At 41.1% G+C, this 18,570-nt stretch overlaps 1 protein-coding gene across 1 annotated transcript; it reads right to left on the bottom strand.

The window, feature by feature from the left end:
- Positions 1-2,023: 2,023 nt before the first annotated feature.
- LOC149154950 (uncharacterized) lies at positions 2,024-7,563 on the bottom strand. Its single transcript, XM_089444266.1, has 3 exons — positions 6,378-7,563; positions 5,273-5,937; positions 2,024-5,173 (listed from the first exon to the last, which is right to left on the bottom strand). The coding sequence occupies exons 1-3, from the start codon at positions 7,561-7,563 to the stop codon at positions 2,024-2,026; spliced, it is 5,001 nt and encodes a 1,666-aa protein (XP_089300392.1).
- Between the last annotated feature and the right edge of the window lie 11,007 nt (positions 7,564-18,570).

Below are 18,570 nucleotides of genomic sequence, written 5' to 3'. Positions count from 1 at the left end.
TGGGTATGTGTATACATGAAGCCGTATTTCGAAAATGGATCCACTGGAAGTACTCATATACGTAGTCATATTCATCCTTCAATCAAAGTAGGTTAGTGAAAAAAATAAAATAAAATAAAATAAAATAAGGACATAAATAAGTGCATTTTGTTCTTTTGTAAAACTAGTTGTTTTTGTTGCAACACGCTATCGAAATCAACATCGGTGATAATTTTTTTTTTTAATAATTTGTGTATGTAGATGAATCATAATGGAAATAATAAGTTCTACAAACACTCATTTTCATTTTTATCACCAATTTGAAAAAATGCTTGAATTTCATTTTTTTTGGCTTGCGGGCTTGATGAACTTTCTAGAAAAACAGTTGGGACAGTCACGTTTTGAGGGACCAAAAGCGAATATTTTTAAAACCCGTTTCTACCCCAAGTAGCCCTTGATGTCTACTTTCTAACCCAATTTGAATCACTCAATTTTGATTTGAAACGAAAAAGTTAGAACCAAAACATTGATAGGGTGTCTAGCGGGCAGTTTAGGAACAGAGTTGGGACAGTCAGTTTTTGGAGGCCTAAATGACCATATTTTTAAAACCTGTTTCTATGGTAGATTCTCCTATGAATCTAGTTTACAATGCAATTGGAATCACTCATTTTTGATATCGTATGGGGAAGTTATGATCAAAACACTGACTGTCTATCGTAAATCAGCACTCTTAAAATTATGTCTTTCTGGTTGTTCCTTACAGTGTTTTACCTATCAATTATTCTTTTCTTCAAAATCTGTTTCTATTGGAGATAAATAAATGAATCTAATTTCATTTCCAATTTGAATCATTTGAATCCGACATCAAACGAAGGATCTATGCTCGAAATATCAATCATTGGTCTAGATTGGGTAATCGAAAATGACTCTATTATGCAGGTTGTTCTAAACAAGTTTGACATATCATAGCATTGAATTTTTAAAACCTGTTGCTACTAGAGATAACCCTTTGAATTATCTCTCATTTTGCTTTGAAATCACTCAATTTCGACGAAAAACAAAGAAGTTGTGATTAAAACACTGCGGGCTAGCATGATTGGCCACTGCTCTCCCGCAAGTGACAGATAAATTTTACTTTGTTATTTTCTCAATGGATTTGTTTTTTTTTTGACGTTAACGGTTATGGTTTTATTTAAGGCGGCAAACAGCCTGCCGCTGGCGTTTACAATTCAGCTGGAGGAGTTCATAGCTAAATATATTTGTTCATGTCTGAAGGAGAGAGTTCCTCTCTGTTCTGTCAAACTCATACTCAGAACAGTGATTTGCACCACGGCGGAACAGTACAGAAGCATAGATTGAATTGATTGTAGAAGCATCCGCTTGAATGAAAGAGATGCCCAGCTGTGACTGCTGAAGCGATTGAGGTCAGCTGATATCTTTAGACCTTCCCTGTACCAGTATACAATGGAAATCAATCCTAAGAGGGTCCTCGGTTTCTTTGGAGGAATTACAGGTGATTTGAGCATCTTAAGAGCACAGAGCCGCGATTTTTGAAGACGGAGGGAGCTTACTGGACTTCTTCCTTATGTCAACGGAATCCACCACAGCAGGCGCACTTTGAGGAAGATCATTCAACTGCTTCGACGCTTATATGAACTTCTTCTCAGCAACTCATTCCGAAGGAGCTTCTAGGGTTGCTTTTCCTTGACTGTAAGCCCCGACAAAGGGTCCATTGCCCAGGTCCTTAATCCAACATTATCAAAGCACAGAAAGGCACCATTGACAATGAATTGCAGACAGAGAAGGGGACTCTTGCCTGACTCTCCTGTTGCCTAGGGTGAGAGATATGGACCCAGCTTATTTTCCTCATTGCCATTTTCATACAAAGCGAACTACCTCTTATGCAAGACGAGAAGGGTATCTGAACTTAAGTCAAGTCTTCTTTCAGTTTTGAAGCTAACCTGCGGGAAGGACCAAGGATGCAGAGGAGGACAGAGCATCGAAAACCAATGGATCCCATACAGCAGAACGATCTGCTAAAACCTTAAGGAATAGGACTGTAGGATTCCCTTAAATTAACCACCAGAGTTCTTCGATTGCAGCGTGAGCCAAGATTGGCCTCCAAGTCTGCTTGAGAGTTGAGCCCTCTTAAAATGTGAAAGAAGGAGATTTTCTTGAACTTGGGCAACAGGAGATGAATTTTTTGGATAACAGTGGCTAAATGGATTTGTTGAGGAGAGTTATGAGAGAACATTGCCTGAATGACTAGCCTTGAGTCTCCAAATACACAGAGAGAAAGGATGTTTTGATTGATTGCTAGGTTCAGCCCTTGCCACAATGCCAGGGCCTCTGCTCTATTATTGGTTTCGGTGCCTAGGCCCCAATGGAATCTCAATTCGGTTGCCCCTCCCGGGTTCAAGAGAACCCCACCACTGCCTGCCTCCCCAGGGTTTCCCTTAGAAGCCCCATCAAAGAACAAACAATATTCGTCTAAGGTTGATCTCCATTTTATAAACTCCTGTTCCTCCAGTCTGATCTCCCAGTTGGCATGGATAGGAGCAGATGGGGTGGATCTATCTTTCAGATTCGGAACTAGTTCTTGGATCCAATGCTCCTCTTCTTTGACCAACTTCAATTCATTTCTAGGGATAGTATTGGCCTCCAAAGCCTCGCCTAGTAGAGCTTTGATTTTAGAAATTACCCTTGTAGGATTGCAACTTTCTCCTCTAAAAGTCCTGTTATTTCTTTCCAGCCAAAGCTTCCAGCATATAATCTTAGGGATCCACATCCAGCTTATTTTGAGAAAACTTTTTCTGTTAAGGCTAAAGGGAGATTGAATGACCCAGGTTCGGAATAGATTGGAAATACTTTCTGGAAGAACGAAGTTTACATGATTTAACCTCAGAACTCCACTCCATACTACCTGAGCAAAAGGGCAGAGCAGCAACAAATGATTGACATTTTCTTCGACAGCCAAACAAAGGGGACATCTGGAGGGACCTTCCATCCTTCTTCTTCTCAAATTGTCTCTGGTGAGGATGCTGTTGTGCGCTACAGTCCAACAAAAAAAGTCAATTTTGGGGAGAGAGGGGAAATCCCAAATAAATTTCCAAATAGCTGGATTAGGAGGAGCATAAGGGACAGCCAGAATTCTTTTGTAACCTTCGGCAGCTGTGTAAGAGCCTGAGAGGGAGCCCCAGCCTCTTTTGTCTTTAGAGTTGGCTTTTGAGGGGGATTTGCCTTGAAGCATGTCCAACAGAAGTGAAGCTTCCTCCTGCATCATTTGAGGAATCTCTCCTAGATTCCAACAATCCCAGAGCCTATCAGGATCGTTCTTCCAGGTGGAAATGTCCCACAAGGTATGCAAATTGGAGGACTGGAGCCAAGCTCTGATATTTGCTAGCCCCTCAACTTGAATCAAAGGCTGGTCTCCCAGCATTGAATCATCCCAAATATTAATTTTTCTGCCATTACCTGGGATCCAGTAAAGCTGCTGGCTGAAATGCTCCGTGGCTTGTCTGCAAAGGTTGAAGATTGGAGATCCTTTTAAAGTTCTTGGAGGCTTATCCAGACATCTTAGACGTTGTCCTTGGTAGTATTTCTTCCAGATGACTCTTTTGCTCCAACTAGATTTACCGGAGACTAGATTCCACAAGATCTTTGTTCCCAAAGCGAGGTTTTGAGCAGCCAAGTTACGAAGATGGAGGCCGCCTTCCAGAAGAGGTTTCTTGATGGTCTCCCAATTCACTAAATGAATCCTTCTGTCATTGTTGTTCCCACCTTCCCAAAGGAATCTTCTCAACAAACTGTCCATTTTGCTGAGAAAGGATTTGGGGGCGAGAAGAACTGTGTTTTGGTAAAGCGGCATACTTATCAGGACTGACTTCATCAATATGACTTTCCCTGCGTTATTCAGCCATGAGGCACCCCAAGCTTGGATTCTGTTCTTTAACTTATCGAGCAGCGGCATCCAATGAGCCAGATTGGGTTTGGTTTTGAAGATTGGGATCTCGAGATATTTAAAAGCCTCCCAATTACGAATTCCATCCATTTCTAACAGCCTTGCAATGTCAGACAGCTCCTTTGTTGTGCAGTTCCAGCCATAGATTGAACATTTCCGGTAATTAATTTTGCTTCCTGAGATCGATTTGTAAATGTCCAGTTCCTTCTTGAAGGATCTGGCAGAGATTAGACTGGCTCCTCCTAGCAGCAAAGTGTCATCTGCAAACTGTGCATGGTTGATATCCTTTACCCTCTGAGTCGTTCTAAGGCCTGGAAGAATTTGAGTCTGTTGATTGTGATCAAGCTGGAAACTGAGGACCGATGCCTGAATAGCATAAAGGAGAGGGGACAGGGGACAGCCTTGTCTGAGGCCTCTAGAGGCTTGGAAGAAGTCAGTTGAGCGCCCATTGACCAGGGGAGCGATCCATGGGGAGGTAATACAGGCTTTCACCCAGTTTATGAAGCCGTCAGAGAAGCCTAGATTCTTCATTACATTGATCAAAAAATCATGTATAACCCTATCGAAAGCATTAGCCAGGTCGAGCTTTATAACCATACCTTTCTCTTTTCTTTGACAACTTGAATGGACAGCTTCTTGAACCAGCAAAATGTTATCCAAGATCTTTCTTCCTTTTATGAATCCACCTTGATTTTCAGGGATGATGGCTGGCAAAATATTCTTTAACCTATTGGCTATTATTTTGGAGACCAGTTTGTAGCTAGAGTTGCATAATGATATGGGCCTGAATCTGCTAAAGTCGGCAGCGCCTTTCTCCTTTGGAATCAAAGCTAGGAATGCCGAATTGATGCCGCCGCCCAGCTTTGCACAATTCTGGGATTTCCTGACCATTCTCAGTAAATCTTTTTTGATTGTCGACCAGCAGGCCAAGTAGAACCTGACAGTGAACCCATCAGGACCTGGGGCTTTATCAGGCTCCATAGAGTCCAGTATATGCTTTATTTCATCCACGCTGATCGGAGCAGTCAGCATGACGTTGTCCGAATCCTTAACGCTCTTGGGAATTAAATCCATTGGATAGATCTGGGGATCTATAGGATTTTCTTCAGGAGCCGAATAAAGATCTTTGAAGAAAGAATAAGCTGCTCTCTTAATGCCATCAAAGTCCTTTATAACTGTGTTTTGGTATTGAATCTCAGAAACTGTTTTGAAGTGCTTTCTGGCTTCGGCTTGCTTGTGAAAGAAACTGGTGTTCCTATCTCCGGATTTTAACCATAAATTTCTAGATTTCTGTCTCCAGAATTCTTCCTCCTCCCTGCTGGATTTATGAACCTTTTTTTGCAGCTCAACTTCTTTTCGAAGGAGATTTTGAGTTACAGGACTCTTCTCCATTGCTGTTTGATGGGCAGCAAGGATGTTGAGAGATTCTTTTCTTTTGGCAGTAGGAGTTTCTAGTCTCTTGGCCCACTCCTTAAGACTTCTTTTTAAAACTCTTATTTTCTCTTCCCACACATAGAAAGGGGAACCATGGACAGGTCTATTCCAGGCATCCGAAACTACATCTTGAAATCCTTCTTGCTGAATCCACAGAGGGCTGAACCTGAATGGAATGGGGCCTAAATTGCCATCCAGTGAAAGCTCAAGGAGGATGGGCTTGTGATCAGAAATGAGATTTGGGAGAATTTTAGAAGTAGCCATTAGACCGCAAGTCAGGAAGGATGAGTGGACAAGGAATCTGTCCAAACGGGCAGCTATATGATTTGGGGCTAATCTTTTGTTGGACCAGGTGAATCTGCCTGAAGTGGGTTTTATATCCTCCAGGTCCCAGCCCAATATAATGTCTTCAACCCATTCTCTAGCGGGGTCCCTCACAATGGATCCTCCCTTTTTCTCGTCAAGAGCCAGGGTGACATTCAGATCCCATGCTATGATTATATTTCCTGGATTTTGTTCTGAAAGAAATGATTGAAGCGAGTTCCAACAAAATTTTTTCTCCCCTGGCAAAACGGGAGCATATAAATTAAACATACTTACTTGTTGTCCTGAATCTTTGTGAAGGAGCTGAGTGAAAAGCCAGTGGGGGCTGCTTTTTTCTTGGATGAGATCGTAAATGGAGCTATTCCAGAAGGTGGCTATTCCACCAGAAGCTCCTCTTGCGCTTACCGCTCTTCCTTGACCTTTTTTCCAAAATACTTTACTAGATTGGAGGAGGAGGGGTTCCTCCAGCTTAGTCTCCTGGATGAGAAGGATTTCAGGCGAATATATTCTCACTATGTCTCTGACGGCTTCCTCTTTCGACCTGCTGCCTAATCCTCTACAGTTCCAGGAGACGTATTTCATTATTTACTGATTTGGGGGATTGAGGCTCCTTTTGGAGCCTTGTTGCTCTTACGCCCAGATCTCGTGTTCATCATTCCTTTGAGGGTTTTTTGCGAACCTTGGAGGACATCTAAATAAGTTTTTTCCTCTCGCTGTTTCTTCTTGGATTTCCGGCCCCTTGTCGATTTCATAGGAGTGACTTGCGAGTTATCTGTTTCAGAGTCTCTCTCCTCCGAGTCCTCCTCATATTCAGATGCGAGGCTAATATGCTCTTCATTTCCTTCTTTCCCCTGCTGACCATCATCAATTGGAGGAACCGATGATTCGCCTTCAATATCTTTCACTTGCTTCGACTTATTTCCCGTTTCCTCTTGTGTCTCCATGGTCTCCACCTGATCCCCTGAGGAGGAGCCATCTTTGAAGTCAACATTGGACTTTGGATTAGCTTGAGGTTTCCCCAATGATGCAGAGGGTTTCTGCCCCGGTGGCTTTGGGACCGCCTTTCCTTTTTTAATTTCTTTCCATCCTTCCTCTTCAACCGTGATCCCTGCTGAAGCTTTTGGGCAATCACGTTGGAAATGTCCATGCTCGTGACAGGTTCGGCATTTGAACGACAGCTGCTCATAGTCCAGCTTCTGATAATGCTGCCATTCTCCCACTGAGAGCTTGACCGCTTCGGGCAGACTGGCTTCCAGATCGACCTCCACGCAGATTCTGGCGCATGTATATTGGCCCTTATGATCAGCTTTATCAATGAAACGACCTAGCCCATTTCCGATCTTCTGCAGGGATTGGTAGCTCCAGCAGTGTATCGGAAGGTTGGGAAGATGAACCCAGACCGGCGCCTCCTTAGGGACATCAACGGAGGGGTCGAAGTCGGGGCTCCATTTATTCAGGTACAGACCTTGATTACCCATAAAATACGGCCCATTTCTGAACACCAAATCCCGGTCTTCTTTGGTTGTAAACTCGAAAATGAAGTAGCCTCGTCCCACAGCGTAGCAGATCACATTATTTTTTAGCTGGGGTCTCCAGTTCCTCTGAATCCATTCGTCCGTGATTTTTGTGGATGGCCAGCGGCCCATAAACTGTCCTACTAGTCCTCTGTCAGCTAGAGCCAGGGCGATTTTGATCGTTTGTTCCTCTGGGAGATCAATCTCAGGTATCTCTTCCAGTTTCTTGATAAACTTTGGCGCCTCTGTAGCTTTGCGTTTCTTCCCTTGCTGTTTTAATAGACTACTGAACGCTTCTGTTGATGAGACTGGAGGGTTGGGAGCGGCCTCCCCGCCCCCTGGACCACTCATGGCAGCGTCAATCGCAGGCCTGTGGCTCTGTTGCGGCTTCAGAGCTGCGCGCGGCTAGGTTAAGAGCTCCCGTTATTTCACAGGAAACCATATAGTAATCGCTATTTTCTCAATGGATTTGTTATACAGAGTAACTACTTGTTTTTTTGCATAATTCTTGGATTAGGGGAGCCTGATCACCTCTCTTTCTCCATGATTTAATGTTTTATTACAGGTAGGCACTCGTTTTTTGCAGGTCCTGGGAAAATAAAGAAGGTCAATTTATGGACGAGTGATTTTTCAAAGAAATTTTTATAAAACAAAGGAATTTTATCCAACTCATTACCCAATGGATTCATAATAGAACAAATGAAGAATTGATTTCGATTTGAAGATTCATGTCTTGTCACTGCTGCCAAAACATTTTTCAAAAAAGATCATTTTTTTTTTACATAATATCATAGTTGTTGTAACTTAATTAAATAAAATGTTGTTTCCTTTCTAATTTCTCTTATATTTTGTGTTTCAGGTGTTGCTTCATTCAAAGTGTAATTCATCCTCAGCATCAATGCCGTGAACAACTAATTTGTTTTTTTTGCATGTTTGCATTTTATGATTGTCCATTTTGCTGTTCCTTTCTGAATGGAACAACACTTCTGCACTTTCACATTTTGCTGTTCCTTTTCGAAATGGAACAACACTTCTGCACTTTCACGTTTTGCTGTTCCTTTTCGAAATGGAACAACACTTCTACACTTTCACATTTTGCTGTTCCTTTTCGAAATGGAACAGCACTTCTGCACTTTCACGTTTTGTTGTTCCTTTTCGAAATGGAACAGCACTTCTGCATTTTCACGTTTTGCTGTTCCTTTTCGAAATGGAACAACACTTCTGCACTTTCACGTTTTGCTGTTCCTTTTCGAAATGGAACAACACTTCTGCACTTTCACGTTTTGCTGTTCCTTTTCGAAATGGAACAACACTTCTGCACTTTCACGTTTTGCTGTTCCTTTTCGAAATGGAACAGCACTTCTGCACTTTCACGTTTTGCTGTTCCTTTTCGAAATGGAACAACACTTCTGCACTTTCACGTTTTGTTGTTCCTTTTCGAAAGGGACAGTTTGCATTTTCACACTTTTTTGTGTGTATTTTTGTTTTTTTGTGTGCATTTCCTTTGTTGTTCCCTACAAGGAACACCACTTTTTGACTGTTTTTGCTGTTCGTTCAAAAGAGCAACACTTTGGGATTATTTTCGAGAGCAACCCTTCCTTCCTTTTGTGGGATTATTCCTAATTCATCTCAACCACATTTTACTGATTTCATTTTGTGGCATGAAGTACACTATTTTTATGAGGACAAGAATTATGGATTCTATTGAAACGAGTTAATATCATTCACGTTATGATCTTTAACAGGACAGCTCCTTGATGATAGATTTTTTTCAAAAGGGACACAATTATTTATATACTACTTTACTGCATTGTTTTCTGTTGAACATGATATTGATTGATCATCTTAATACCATGCTGGTTCCATCATCCCTGGTTATAATCTTCTCTGTCTGTAATAAATGAGACTATGGGTATATTTTTTTCTATTGACATCTTCAACTTCTTCCGCCATCCTTGCTCTTAAGGAGTACTGAGCCTCCCTCATTTCATTATAAAAATATGTAATAACAACAAAATTTTGTTCGCAGATGGAGGATAGGGGGTCTCATTACGAGCCAGCCTACCATGTTCATAAGGTTGTAACAAAGTGACATTCCCATTATGGCCACCACACCAGGGTTATGATCCATTGGATAGCCCAATTATCTTTGGAATAGGAGGTCTCATCACGAGCCGGCCTGATCACTTTTGCTACATCCCAGTGAATGGCAGTGTGATTATCTGGTTACCACGCCAGCACACTGATCTATTTTGTAGAACAACACTGTAACTCTCCATTTATAAATTGAGGATCCTGGCTCATATGGGTTAAAAAGCAACCATGCCGAGGCTATGGACGCCTGCTGGCAGCAGCGGCTCTGCTTATGGTATTGAAGTTATATCTTATCGTCAATTATTATTATAATACCCTTTTCTTATTTTTTCTTTTTATCAGAGAAGTTATTTCCTTAACTTTTTCCCTGTTTTGAACCTTTATGCATGAGAAATTGTTTTATGATCAATCACATCATTCTCAGCTAGAATACCATCAGAAAAACATCTTTTTAGCATATTGTTGTCCTTTTTCGTTTTGCATAAACTATCATCAATCCAAAGCGTCCTATCTCTCATTCATAACTATCTTTACACTCTTTGCTCTCATTATAATCATAACTCTCGTTGTCCTATCATTGATATGTGTACTCTGCTTCATTTACTATTGTATTGTTCACTCCCTTGCTTTGTCATCAACACCACCCCTTTCATATGCTTTATGGTTATAGAACCCATTTTCCAATTGGAGGGGGGAATGTATGCATTATAGGGTTGCATGCGATATGATTACTGCACTTTGCCATACCTTGTTGATTTGACAACATATTAGTATTGCATGTATACATAAGTTTTTCTAATTGAAATTTTGCATGCATTTTATCTATTGCTATTCAAAGCTAACACTATGGATTCAAGAACATTGTATGCAAAATAGTGCTTTGTTTACAGGAGAACAACAAGTATGGGTAGAATTCTATTCGTAGCATGACCACACTATTGCACTTCACAGTAGAGGCTCGCAAACGTGAACAATTCTTCAGACATGATGTGCTTCCCTGGATTCCACCTTTTGCCTCACTTTCAGCACCAACTCTGCCTACATCAGCTTCAACAACTGCCAGTCCATATATGTCATTCCACATTTTTGGAGGTAAAACTTGAGGTAAAATTGCATAGTTTTCTAATTTATTATAAATTTAGGAGAATCTAATGAAAATCCATTTTGAGCATTATTTGTCATCCTTCATTCCACATCTTTACCACTTCCCCTTTTTCAGCAGCATGTCATTTTCGAGTGTGGGGGAGTGTTCCTTTCATTCATTTATTTCTTATGACCACGCCATTCAAATTCTTTATCATCCATTGCTATTCTTATTCCCTCTCAACACCTCCCTTATTCCATGTTGTTTTACACTAAGCATAGAATTCAACAGCTGGTAGCAACCACCTCTATTTGTTTTCTAGCATCGCATGAGGACATGCTAATTTTTCAGAGAGGGAGAGGAATTTCTATGCATGATGGATGTTTTCTACTTTCTTCCTTATTTAAGGCATACAATTTCATTTTTACACAGTGCAGAAATTGATTTCCACATATTTTTAAAACTATGAACTCAATTCTTGTAATTTTTGGAGAACACATACGTATCATTAATACAAACCCACACAATTTCAAGAAATATTGGTTCATAAAATTTCGGAAATCATGCACTCTCACCTACAACCATTTTGTTTATATCTCATGATCCATGCATCAAAACGATCTGATTTTTGGATCATAGAAGCCTTCATATATTACAAATCTACTTGCAACATTTCAACAAAATCTGGTTTGTAGTTTTTGGGAAAATGGTTAATGAAGTTTGTTGTTATCTATGTCATATTTTGCTGCAACTTCATACATATAGTTGAATGTCAATGTAAAAATTGTTATGCCTTCATCGAGATTGCTAAAATTGAATATTCATTAATTAAGGAAGCATTCATTTGTTCTCAAACTTTTATTGCTTGGTTAACATGGTTTTTGTCTTTGGGTTGCATGAGGACATGCAATATATTCAGTTTTCGTTGCATGAGGACATGCAACATATTGAGTGTGGGGGTATGTTGGGTCGTTAATATGCCATTATTATTATCACTTTTGAACACTTATCCCACCCATTTCCACTATTCTTCATCATATCATTTGTTATAATTTATCATTTAAATCCATTTTATAAATGATTTATGCTCTTATGAATGAATATTATCTATTCTCCTTTATTTCTAATAAATTCATGATTATGAATTATTTTATCAATGATAGTTTTAATAAGTTGGTTATAACATTATTTACCATTTTTAGCCTCCAAGATAATTTTCAGATCGAAGATTTGATTTTTAAAAAGCGCCAACTCAGAAATGCGCTGGAATAAGGAGTGACAGTTTTGCGGTTGATATTCTGAGCAAATGGAGAAGAATCTGGAAAATCCGGAACATGGGTTTTGTCCAGAACAGACCCAATTAACTTTGATGAAGAATGGTTTGCCCAAATTCGGCTTGTACTGGGAGAAACACAGGGTTTTTTGAGCACGATTTTCTGAGATTTAGTGTTGCGGCCGTCCTCCAAATCTTAGCTGCAAAGCCAAATTCACCTTGTTCTTGTTGATCAATTGGTTAGAAGCAAACCAATTTTGTAATAGAGATCATGTTGTACTTATCTTTATTGTAACTACTCTCTGATCTCTCTTTATTTAAATCAGAACAGAGATTAGAGATGGGGGGGATTGGAATGATGGAAGAATGATAGAAAAATGATGAAGAATGATGGCGGATTATCCATGATAGGATAGGGATTGTTGCATGCTGTAATTCTCAGGAATTTGCTGTTGTAATGATTCCATAATTTGATGATTAATACATGGTTTGGGAGTTGCTGTTCATTCTTTTCCTTCTGAAGTAACCCAGCAGCATCCGCTGGCGGCTAAGGGCCCAGCCTCTAGTGGAGTACGCTGCTGCTGCTACTGTATATTATATTCTTTTGATTTCTGCATGGTTTGCTTATCTTTATTGCTCGGTAATCTGACATGCTTTTTCATATGCTATTCCATGCTCTGCTACGATTAATTCATTAATGGTTTCTTCAGGAAATTTATGTAGTGACTCTGTATTGTATGAGTGAATCTTTTCAGAGTTGATTGCATGTTATTAGTCTAAACCAGCTATTTCTGTTACAGAGCATTTGTACTGAATATTACTGTTATTGGATTCATTTGAAATCCTGATTATTGGAATCCGAAAAGTGATATTATTCTATTTGGAAACATAGTCGTATTCACCTTAATCGTCAGATTACCATATTAGCGTGTTGCGTGTATATATGATTGATTCCTGCTGTTCCATAAAGTACATTCCATCCAATTTGCCTTAAGAAAGAAGATTGTTATTTCATCGCAGAGTGTGAGTTTGGTTCAATAGAGCAAGTTTGGTTCTGACTCGCGAGACTTAGTTCATTTGATCGCTGTTCCATTTACTGCTGTTCCATTTTAGACTTGTTGTTCCATTTCCTATTTGCTCTTCCATTTTACTTTCTGCCGTTTCATTTACTTGCATTTGCTGCTTTGGTGTGAGAGAAGGTCTAAGGCTGTAGTGAGCCTCAGCAGTCGCTGCCTAGCTCCCAGACCTATGGTCCATGCTCTAATTTCCTTTCCATCAGTTTCTAGAGGGATGGGTTATTGCTACCGAACCTTCGACTGATGCAATGCTTGGTGTGATTTTAATTGCATCAATTTCTAGAGGAATGAGTTATTGCTATTGTATCCTCGATTGATGGCTGTTTAAATGAGAGATTTAGTTTAGAACATTTCAATTTCTTGCTGTTCCAATTAGATTTTGTTTCCGGCTTTCATTTACTTTTGTGTTTTAAGCACTATACTACAAAACATTACTCTTGAGTAAATAGCCGCCTCAGACTGAGTACACTCTTGAAATAAAAAGTCGTCCCTGGGTTGATAATTAATGTGAAGGTAATTAGGAGTTCAAAAGACACCTTTTTATCGCTCCACAATGTCCTTGAGCTTCGGGAGCTGCTGCCAGGAGTCCTCCCAGAATCTAGCTGTGTTGCCATTCTTGATTTCCCAGAAACTATGCTGTTGAATTAGGTTCTTGTGTTGTTTTTCCGAATTCCATATCACTGATCCCATGCCTACTTCTAACATTCATATTCGTTCTTCGATTGGGCAGTTGCTTGCATATTTGGCTATCCATAGTAAAGCCCAGGGAGTGTTAGGAGTTGAGAGCCATCTCCACCAAATTTTGGCTCCCATGACCTCATTACTATGCGATGGATCCCTTAGACCAATGCCCCCAGCCTTCTTCGGAAGACAGACTTTATCGCATTTGACAAGAGCCCATTTACGAGTGGGGCCAGAGCTGCCCCATAAGAAGTTGTGTTGGAGCTTCTTGATTTCCTTGAGAACCCATTTGGGAGCGGCCAAGATTGAAAAAAGGTAGAGCGGCATGGAATGAAGAACAAATTTAATAAGAACTAATCTGCTGGCCATGTTGAGAGCCCTGTGAGTCCAAAGAAATAGACGAGCCTCTAGCTTTTCTAAGAGGATTTTCCAGGAGGAGTGCTTAAGAGCCGAGGCAGTTAGGGGCGCTCCCAGATATTTGGAAGGAAGAGTGGCAATGGTGAAGCCAAGAATATGAGATATGGCATTTTGGGTGATTACAGGAGTGTTGAAGAAGAAAATTTGAGACTTGATTTTATTAACATTGGCTCCAGAGGCTTCGGAAAAGTCTGACAGGAGAGCTTTGTGTTGGCGGGCTTCCTGAACAGAAGGATGGCCAAAAAGCATGTTATCATCAACAAATTGTTGATGAGAGTAGGTGGGGGATTTGAGAAAGGATAAGCCTTTGAGCAGTTGAGAATGCAGGGCTGATTTGATGCTTTGACCCAATCCCTCTGCCATAATGACAAAAAGGAAGGGAGAGAGGGGATGTCCCTGGCTGATACCCCTGGAGGGATGAAAGGTGGGCAAAGGTGTGCCATTGATGAGCACCAAAAAGAAAGAAGAAGATAACAAACTCATAACCCACCTTACCCAAGGAGGAGCAAAGCCAAAAGCATTTAGAATTTTCTGAATGTAAATCCAACTTAAGCTATCAAAAGCCTTGGATAAATCAATTTTGAGCATACCTGGTTTCTTGGATTGCTTCAGTGAATGGATTATTTCATGAGTTAAAATAATTCCATCCGTGATCTGCCGACCTTCTACATAGCCAGATTGCTCTGGCGATATGATGAGAGGAAGCAGTAATTTCAGTCTGGAGGCAATAATTTTGGATACAATTTTATAGATAATATTGCATAGAGCAATAGGTCTATACTTATCAGGTGTGATGGGCTCCGCTTCCTTGGGAATCAACGCAATGAAAGTAGCATTCAACCCAGGGTACATCCATCTTAATCTACGCGATTCCTCCACTACTTGCCAAACCTCCAGTTTGATCAGGTCCCAAAAGTTGTGAAAAAAGTTGAAGGTGAATCCGTCCAGACCTGACGCTTTGCTTGCTTTCAATTGTTGCACTGCAATTTCAACTTCCTGAAGGTCTATGGGCCGGAGAAGTAGTTGATTATGCTCCTTTGTGATTAGTTTGGGAATGTTCCTCAGGACTTTGTCAATAGCAGGCATTCTATCTATATTTGGCTCTTGATGTGCTTGCTTGAAATAATTGAGGAATTCACTTTCGATACCTTCATGAGTCTCAATCCTTGCTCCCTGCTCATTTTGAATGTGGGATATGTTGTTGTTCATTCTGTGTTGAACGGTGGTTCTGTGAAAAAACTTTGTATTTTTTTCTCCGTCCTTTAACCACTTTATTCTCGATTTCTGTCGCCATAAAGTTTCCTCCTGTTTTTCTCTTGCTAAGATTTGTGCTTCAAGAATTTGTTCCTGTTTTGTCAGGTCCTCAGATCGTCCTTCGATTATGATCTTCTGCTGCAGATTCTTCATGTCTTGATTGAGGGCATTCTGAGCTTGAAAAATGTTACCAAAAGAGGTGTGATTCCAGTGTTTGATTTTGCCTTTGAGGTGCTTGAGCTTCTGCTGGAACTGAGACATCCTGGAGCCATTAGAGGGGGTAAAATTGCTCCATGTTGAATTGACTAACTTATTGAAGTTCGGATGAGACATCCAGAAGGCTTCAAAACGAAACGGCCGCCGAATGTTGTGACCGGGGCAGTTCCACTGAAGGGCTATAGGCCAGTGATCGGAACCCGATATCGGCAAGATAGAAGCTACAAATTCTCCACCCAAGTGAATTGCGTTATCTGATAATAGGAATTTGTCAAGGCGCGAAGCTATCTGATGCGATCCTTCTCTTTTGTTATTCCATGTAAACAAACCATTGTTAGAGGGGATATCAATAAGCCAGTTATTCTGTATGAAGTCTTTTAGGTGATTCCCATCTCTGTTACCTCTGTTTCTCCCTCCTTTTTTTTCTTCCAGCCTTGCAATCATGTTGAAGTCGCCTCCAGAAATCCATAGGGGGTGCAACCTATTTTTGTTGAGCTTCGATAGGGTGTCCAGGATTTCAACTTTGTGCATAGTTTCCTGAGGGAAATACACATTAGTCATATGACCATAAATGTTAGTGCCATTTATGTGAAATATTGCTTGGATGAAGTTCTTGTTTGCATGTATATTGTTGAGCAGGATAGCGCACGCGTCCCATAGAATTGCAAGGCCACCCGACGCCCCTTGAGCATCTACAGCTGTTACCATCCCACCTGGCCAGGATTTCGCTACAATTTTTTCCAGAACTATCGAGTTGCATTTTGTTTCTTGCAAGAAAAGGATTTGAGGTTTTTCCTGCATGATCATGTTTTTGAGAAGTCTACCTTTCCTTGGGCTATTGAGCCCTCTAATGTTCCATGAGATCAACTTCATTGAGAAGAGTTGGGGTTGATGTTGAAGTACTTAGTTAGCTTAGCATATCTGCCAGACTCTACTAACACTTCTCCTATTCTGATAGTTCTTTGTAGAGTGGTTTTCCTCCCACGCTTTTTTCTATCTTTGGTAATAAACTTTCCATCCCAGGAATTTCCAATCTGGACACCAAGAGAGTGATTCTTTTGTGCCCGCGTTAAGACCTCCACTAGGTTGTCTACTTGCCGATCTGGGATTTTATCAAAATTCCTTGTTTTGCATGCCTGCTCTAGGCCTAAGATGTCAAGTTCGCCAATGTCTATGTTCTCAGGATCTTCCTCCATATATTGGGATTCTTGTAAGTCTTCAGTTGTTTCAGCTTCTATCCTTGGGATGGGCGTTGTGTTATCAACCTCCATTCCTTGAAAATTCCAAGCTGGGGTTTTGAGCTGGGTATTGGGGAGTGATTTTCTATTCAGCCTCTCCTCTGGAAGCGGTAATGCCACTTTTTGTTTATCTTTGGTGGTTTCCTTCTCAGAAGGAGAGGGATTTTCGAACTTAGGATCATCATTACTTGCCAGAGCAGCAAAGTTGTTGCTGGTTGAGGTTTTGGAGGAACTAGCTGGATGCGTCCTGGGATTGTTTGCCGATTTCTTGTGGTTTCTTCTGCGGTTGACCACTTTGGTAAACCCATCAGGAGCAGGTTTGTCTGGGGACATTTGGGGGAGGGGTTTTCTATTTAGAGGACAGTCCCTAAATAGATGGCCCAGATCATGACATTTCCTACACCGAAACGGTACATGCTCATAATCTATCAGCTGAACCCATTCAATATCATCATGAAATAAACTTACCGCATCCGGCAAGGCTTGATTGAGGTTCATGTAGACACAGATTCGGGCATATGATGTGTATCTGCTGATTTTTGTTTCCTCTGCCACTTTGATGAATTCACCCAGAGCATTTCCGATTTCTTGCAAGGAGTCTTCCTCCCAATATTCCACAGGAAGTGAGTAAAGCTGTATCCAAACCAGAGCCCAAATGAGATCTTCCTTGTCAGGGTTGAATCGTTCTACCCATCCCCTGAGATACAAGCCAGCAGCGTTGAAGAAGTACGGCCCTCCATCCAAAACCCTGTTTCGATCCTCCAAACAGTTAAATATGGTTGTGAAGAAACCTTTTGGCCCTAGTTGCAGAGTAATGTGACCCTTTGGATTCCATTTGGAGGCTATCCAACCTCTTAGAGCTTCTCAGTCGGCCACAGTCTGATGAACTTTCCTATTAACGCATGATCCCTCATGAACTGTATTTTGGCATTGATTCGATGGCTTGGAAATTCTACTTTTGGCCTTTGAGTGGCGACTGGATTGCATGTGGATGAGCACACCTTGGGCTGATCCTGCTGATCCTGAGCTTTGTCCTGAAGTGCATTTGTGTCCTTATTACCCTCATGCTGCACCTCTGCATTGTCGTTTTCTTCAGAATGTTGCTTTTTGCCGTCATCCATTGGGGGAGGCGCATCGCCCTCCCCCTAGGGGGGAATCATTGTTCCTGCAAATGTCTGCAAAATATGTAAGGCCGCAGAATATCCTAAAGCTGTCAAGGCTGGCCTCGGTTAGGAGGAGTCTGCCGTAGCAGGGTTTACAGAAACCCTAGAAAGAAGGTTATCGCGCTCCCGCGCTCCCTCAAAAAATCCTCAATGGTATTCAACTACCAAAAGACATGCCTATTCATCATATATGGTTTTAGTATAAATATAGAGGACTTGAAATCATTTGCAAGACAATTCTCTTCATGTGTGATCTCCTCTCCACGTCTTGGGTTTTTGGAGAAGGAAAAACACATAGAGGATACACTGGCATATGTACAAATGATGCCCTAGATCTAAAACGCAGGAGCAATGGTCATGAAGAATTCTATACGCAGCAAGGGGAAGGGTCTATCCACAACCACAAAGAAGACTGTCCATACGAAGCTGCAATAATGGTAATGAAAACGCAGTAAGCCCTAGCTGTAGTGGCCACAGTGAAGCCCTAGCTGTTGTAGCCACAGTGAGGAAACCTCAAACCTAGCCGCAGTAGCCTAATACGTTGGTCACTGATCTGCAGCAATGGAGACTCCTCACACGCATGCCCTAATCTGCTCCGTTGTCACATGGAAGAAGCCACAGTGATATAGGGTAGCCGCAGTCATCAAGGGAACGTTGTCTAGAAGCCCTAATGAATGCAGTCAAGAGAGCACTCATAATATATATGCACAGTTATGGAAACCCACGCAGTTCATACGCTGTCTAGAAGGAACGCAGGTCAATGATAGTGATACGCTATGTATGAAGACTCACATACGCTAGTAAATACACAACAAATATACACTGGCAAATGAGAAATATATATACGTTGGAAAATGAAACA

This window comes from Pinus tabuliformis, chromosome 9 (assembly GCF_031772625.1).
Source record: "Pinus tabuliformis cultivar Carrire ecotype Pingquan chromosome 9, CPIR1, whole genome shotgun sequence".
NCBI classification, from domain to species: domain Eukaryota; kingdom Viridiplantae; phylum Streptophyta; class Pinopsida; order Pinales; family Pinaceae; genus Pinus; species Pinus tabuliformis.
Note: the sequence above shows the minus strand (reverse complement) of the source record. Positions and strands in the feature narration are given on the sequence as shown.

What these genes read in the sequence shown, in the direction of transcription:
- LOC149154950 (XM_089444266.1), bottom strand. Translation starts at nt 7,563, where the DNA reads ATGAGTGGTCCAGGGGGCGGGGAGGCCGCTCCCAACCCTCCAGTCTCA. An exon ending in TTATTTAGATGTCCTCCAAG is followed by an intron (nt 5,938 to 6,377) that starts GTTCGCAAAAAA and finishes CCGTTTTGCCAG; the next exon opens with GGGAGAAAAAATTTTGTTGG. An exon ending in AAGTTGAGCTGCAAAAAAAG is followed by an intron (nt 5,174 to 5,272) that starts GTTCATAAATCC and finishes TTCTTTCACAAG; the next exon opens with CAAGCCGAAGCCAGAAAGCA.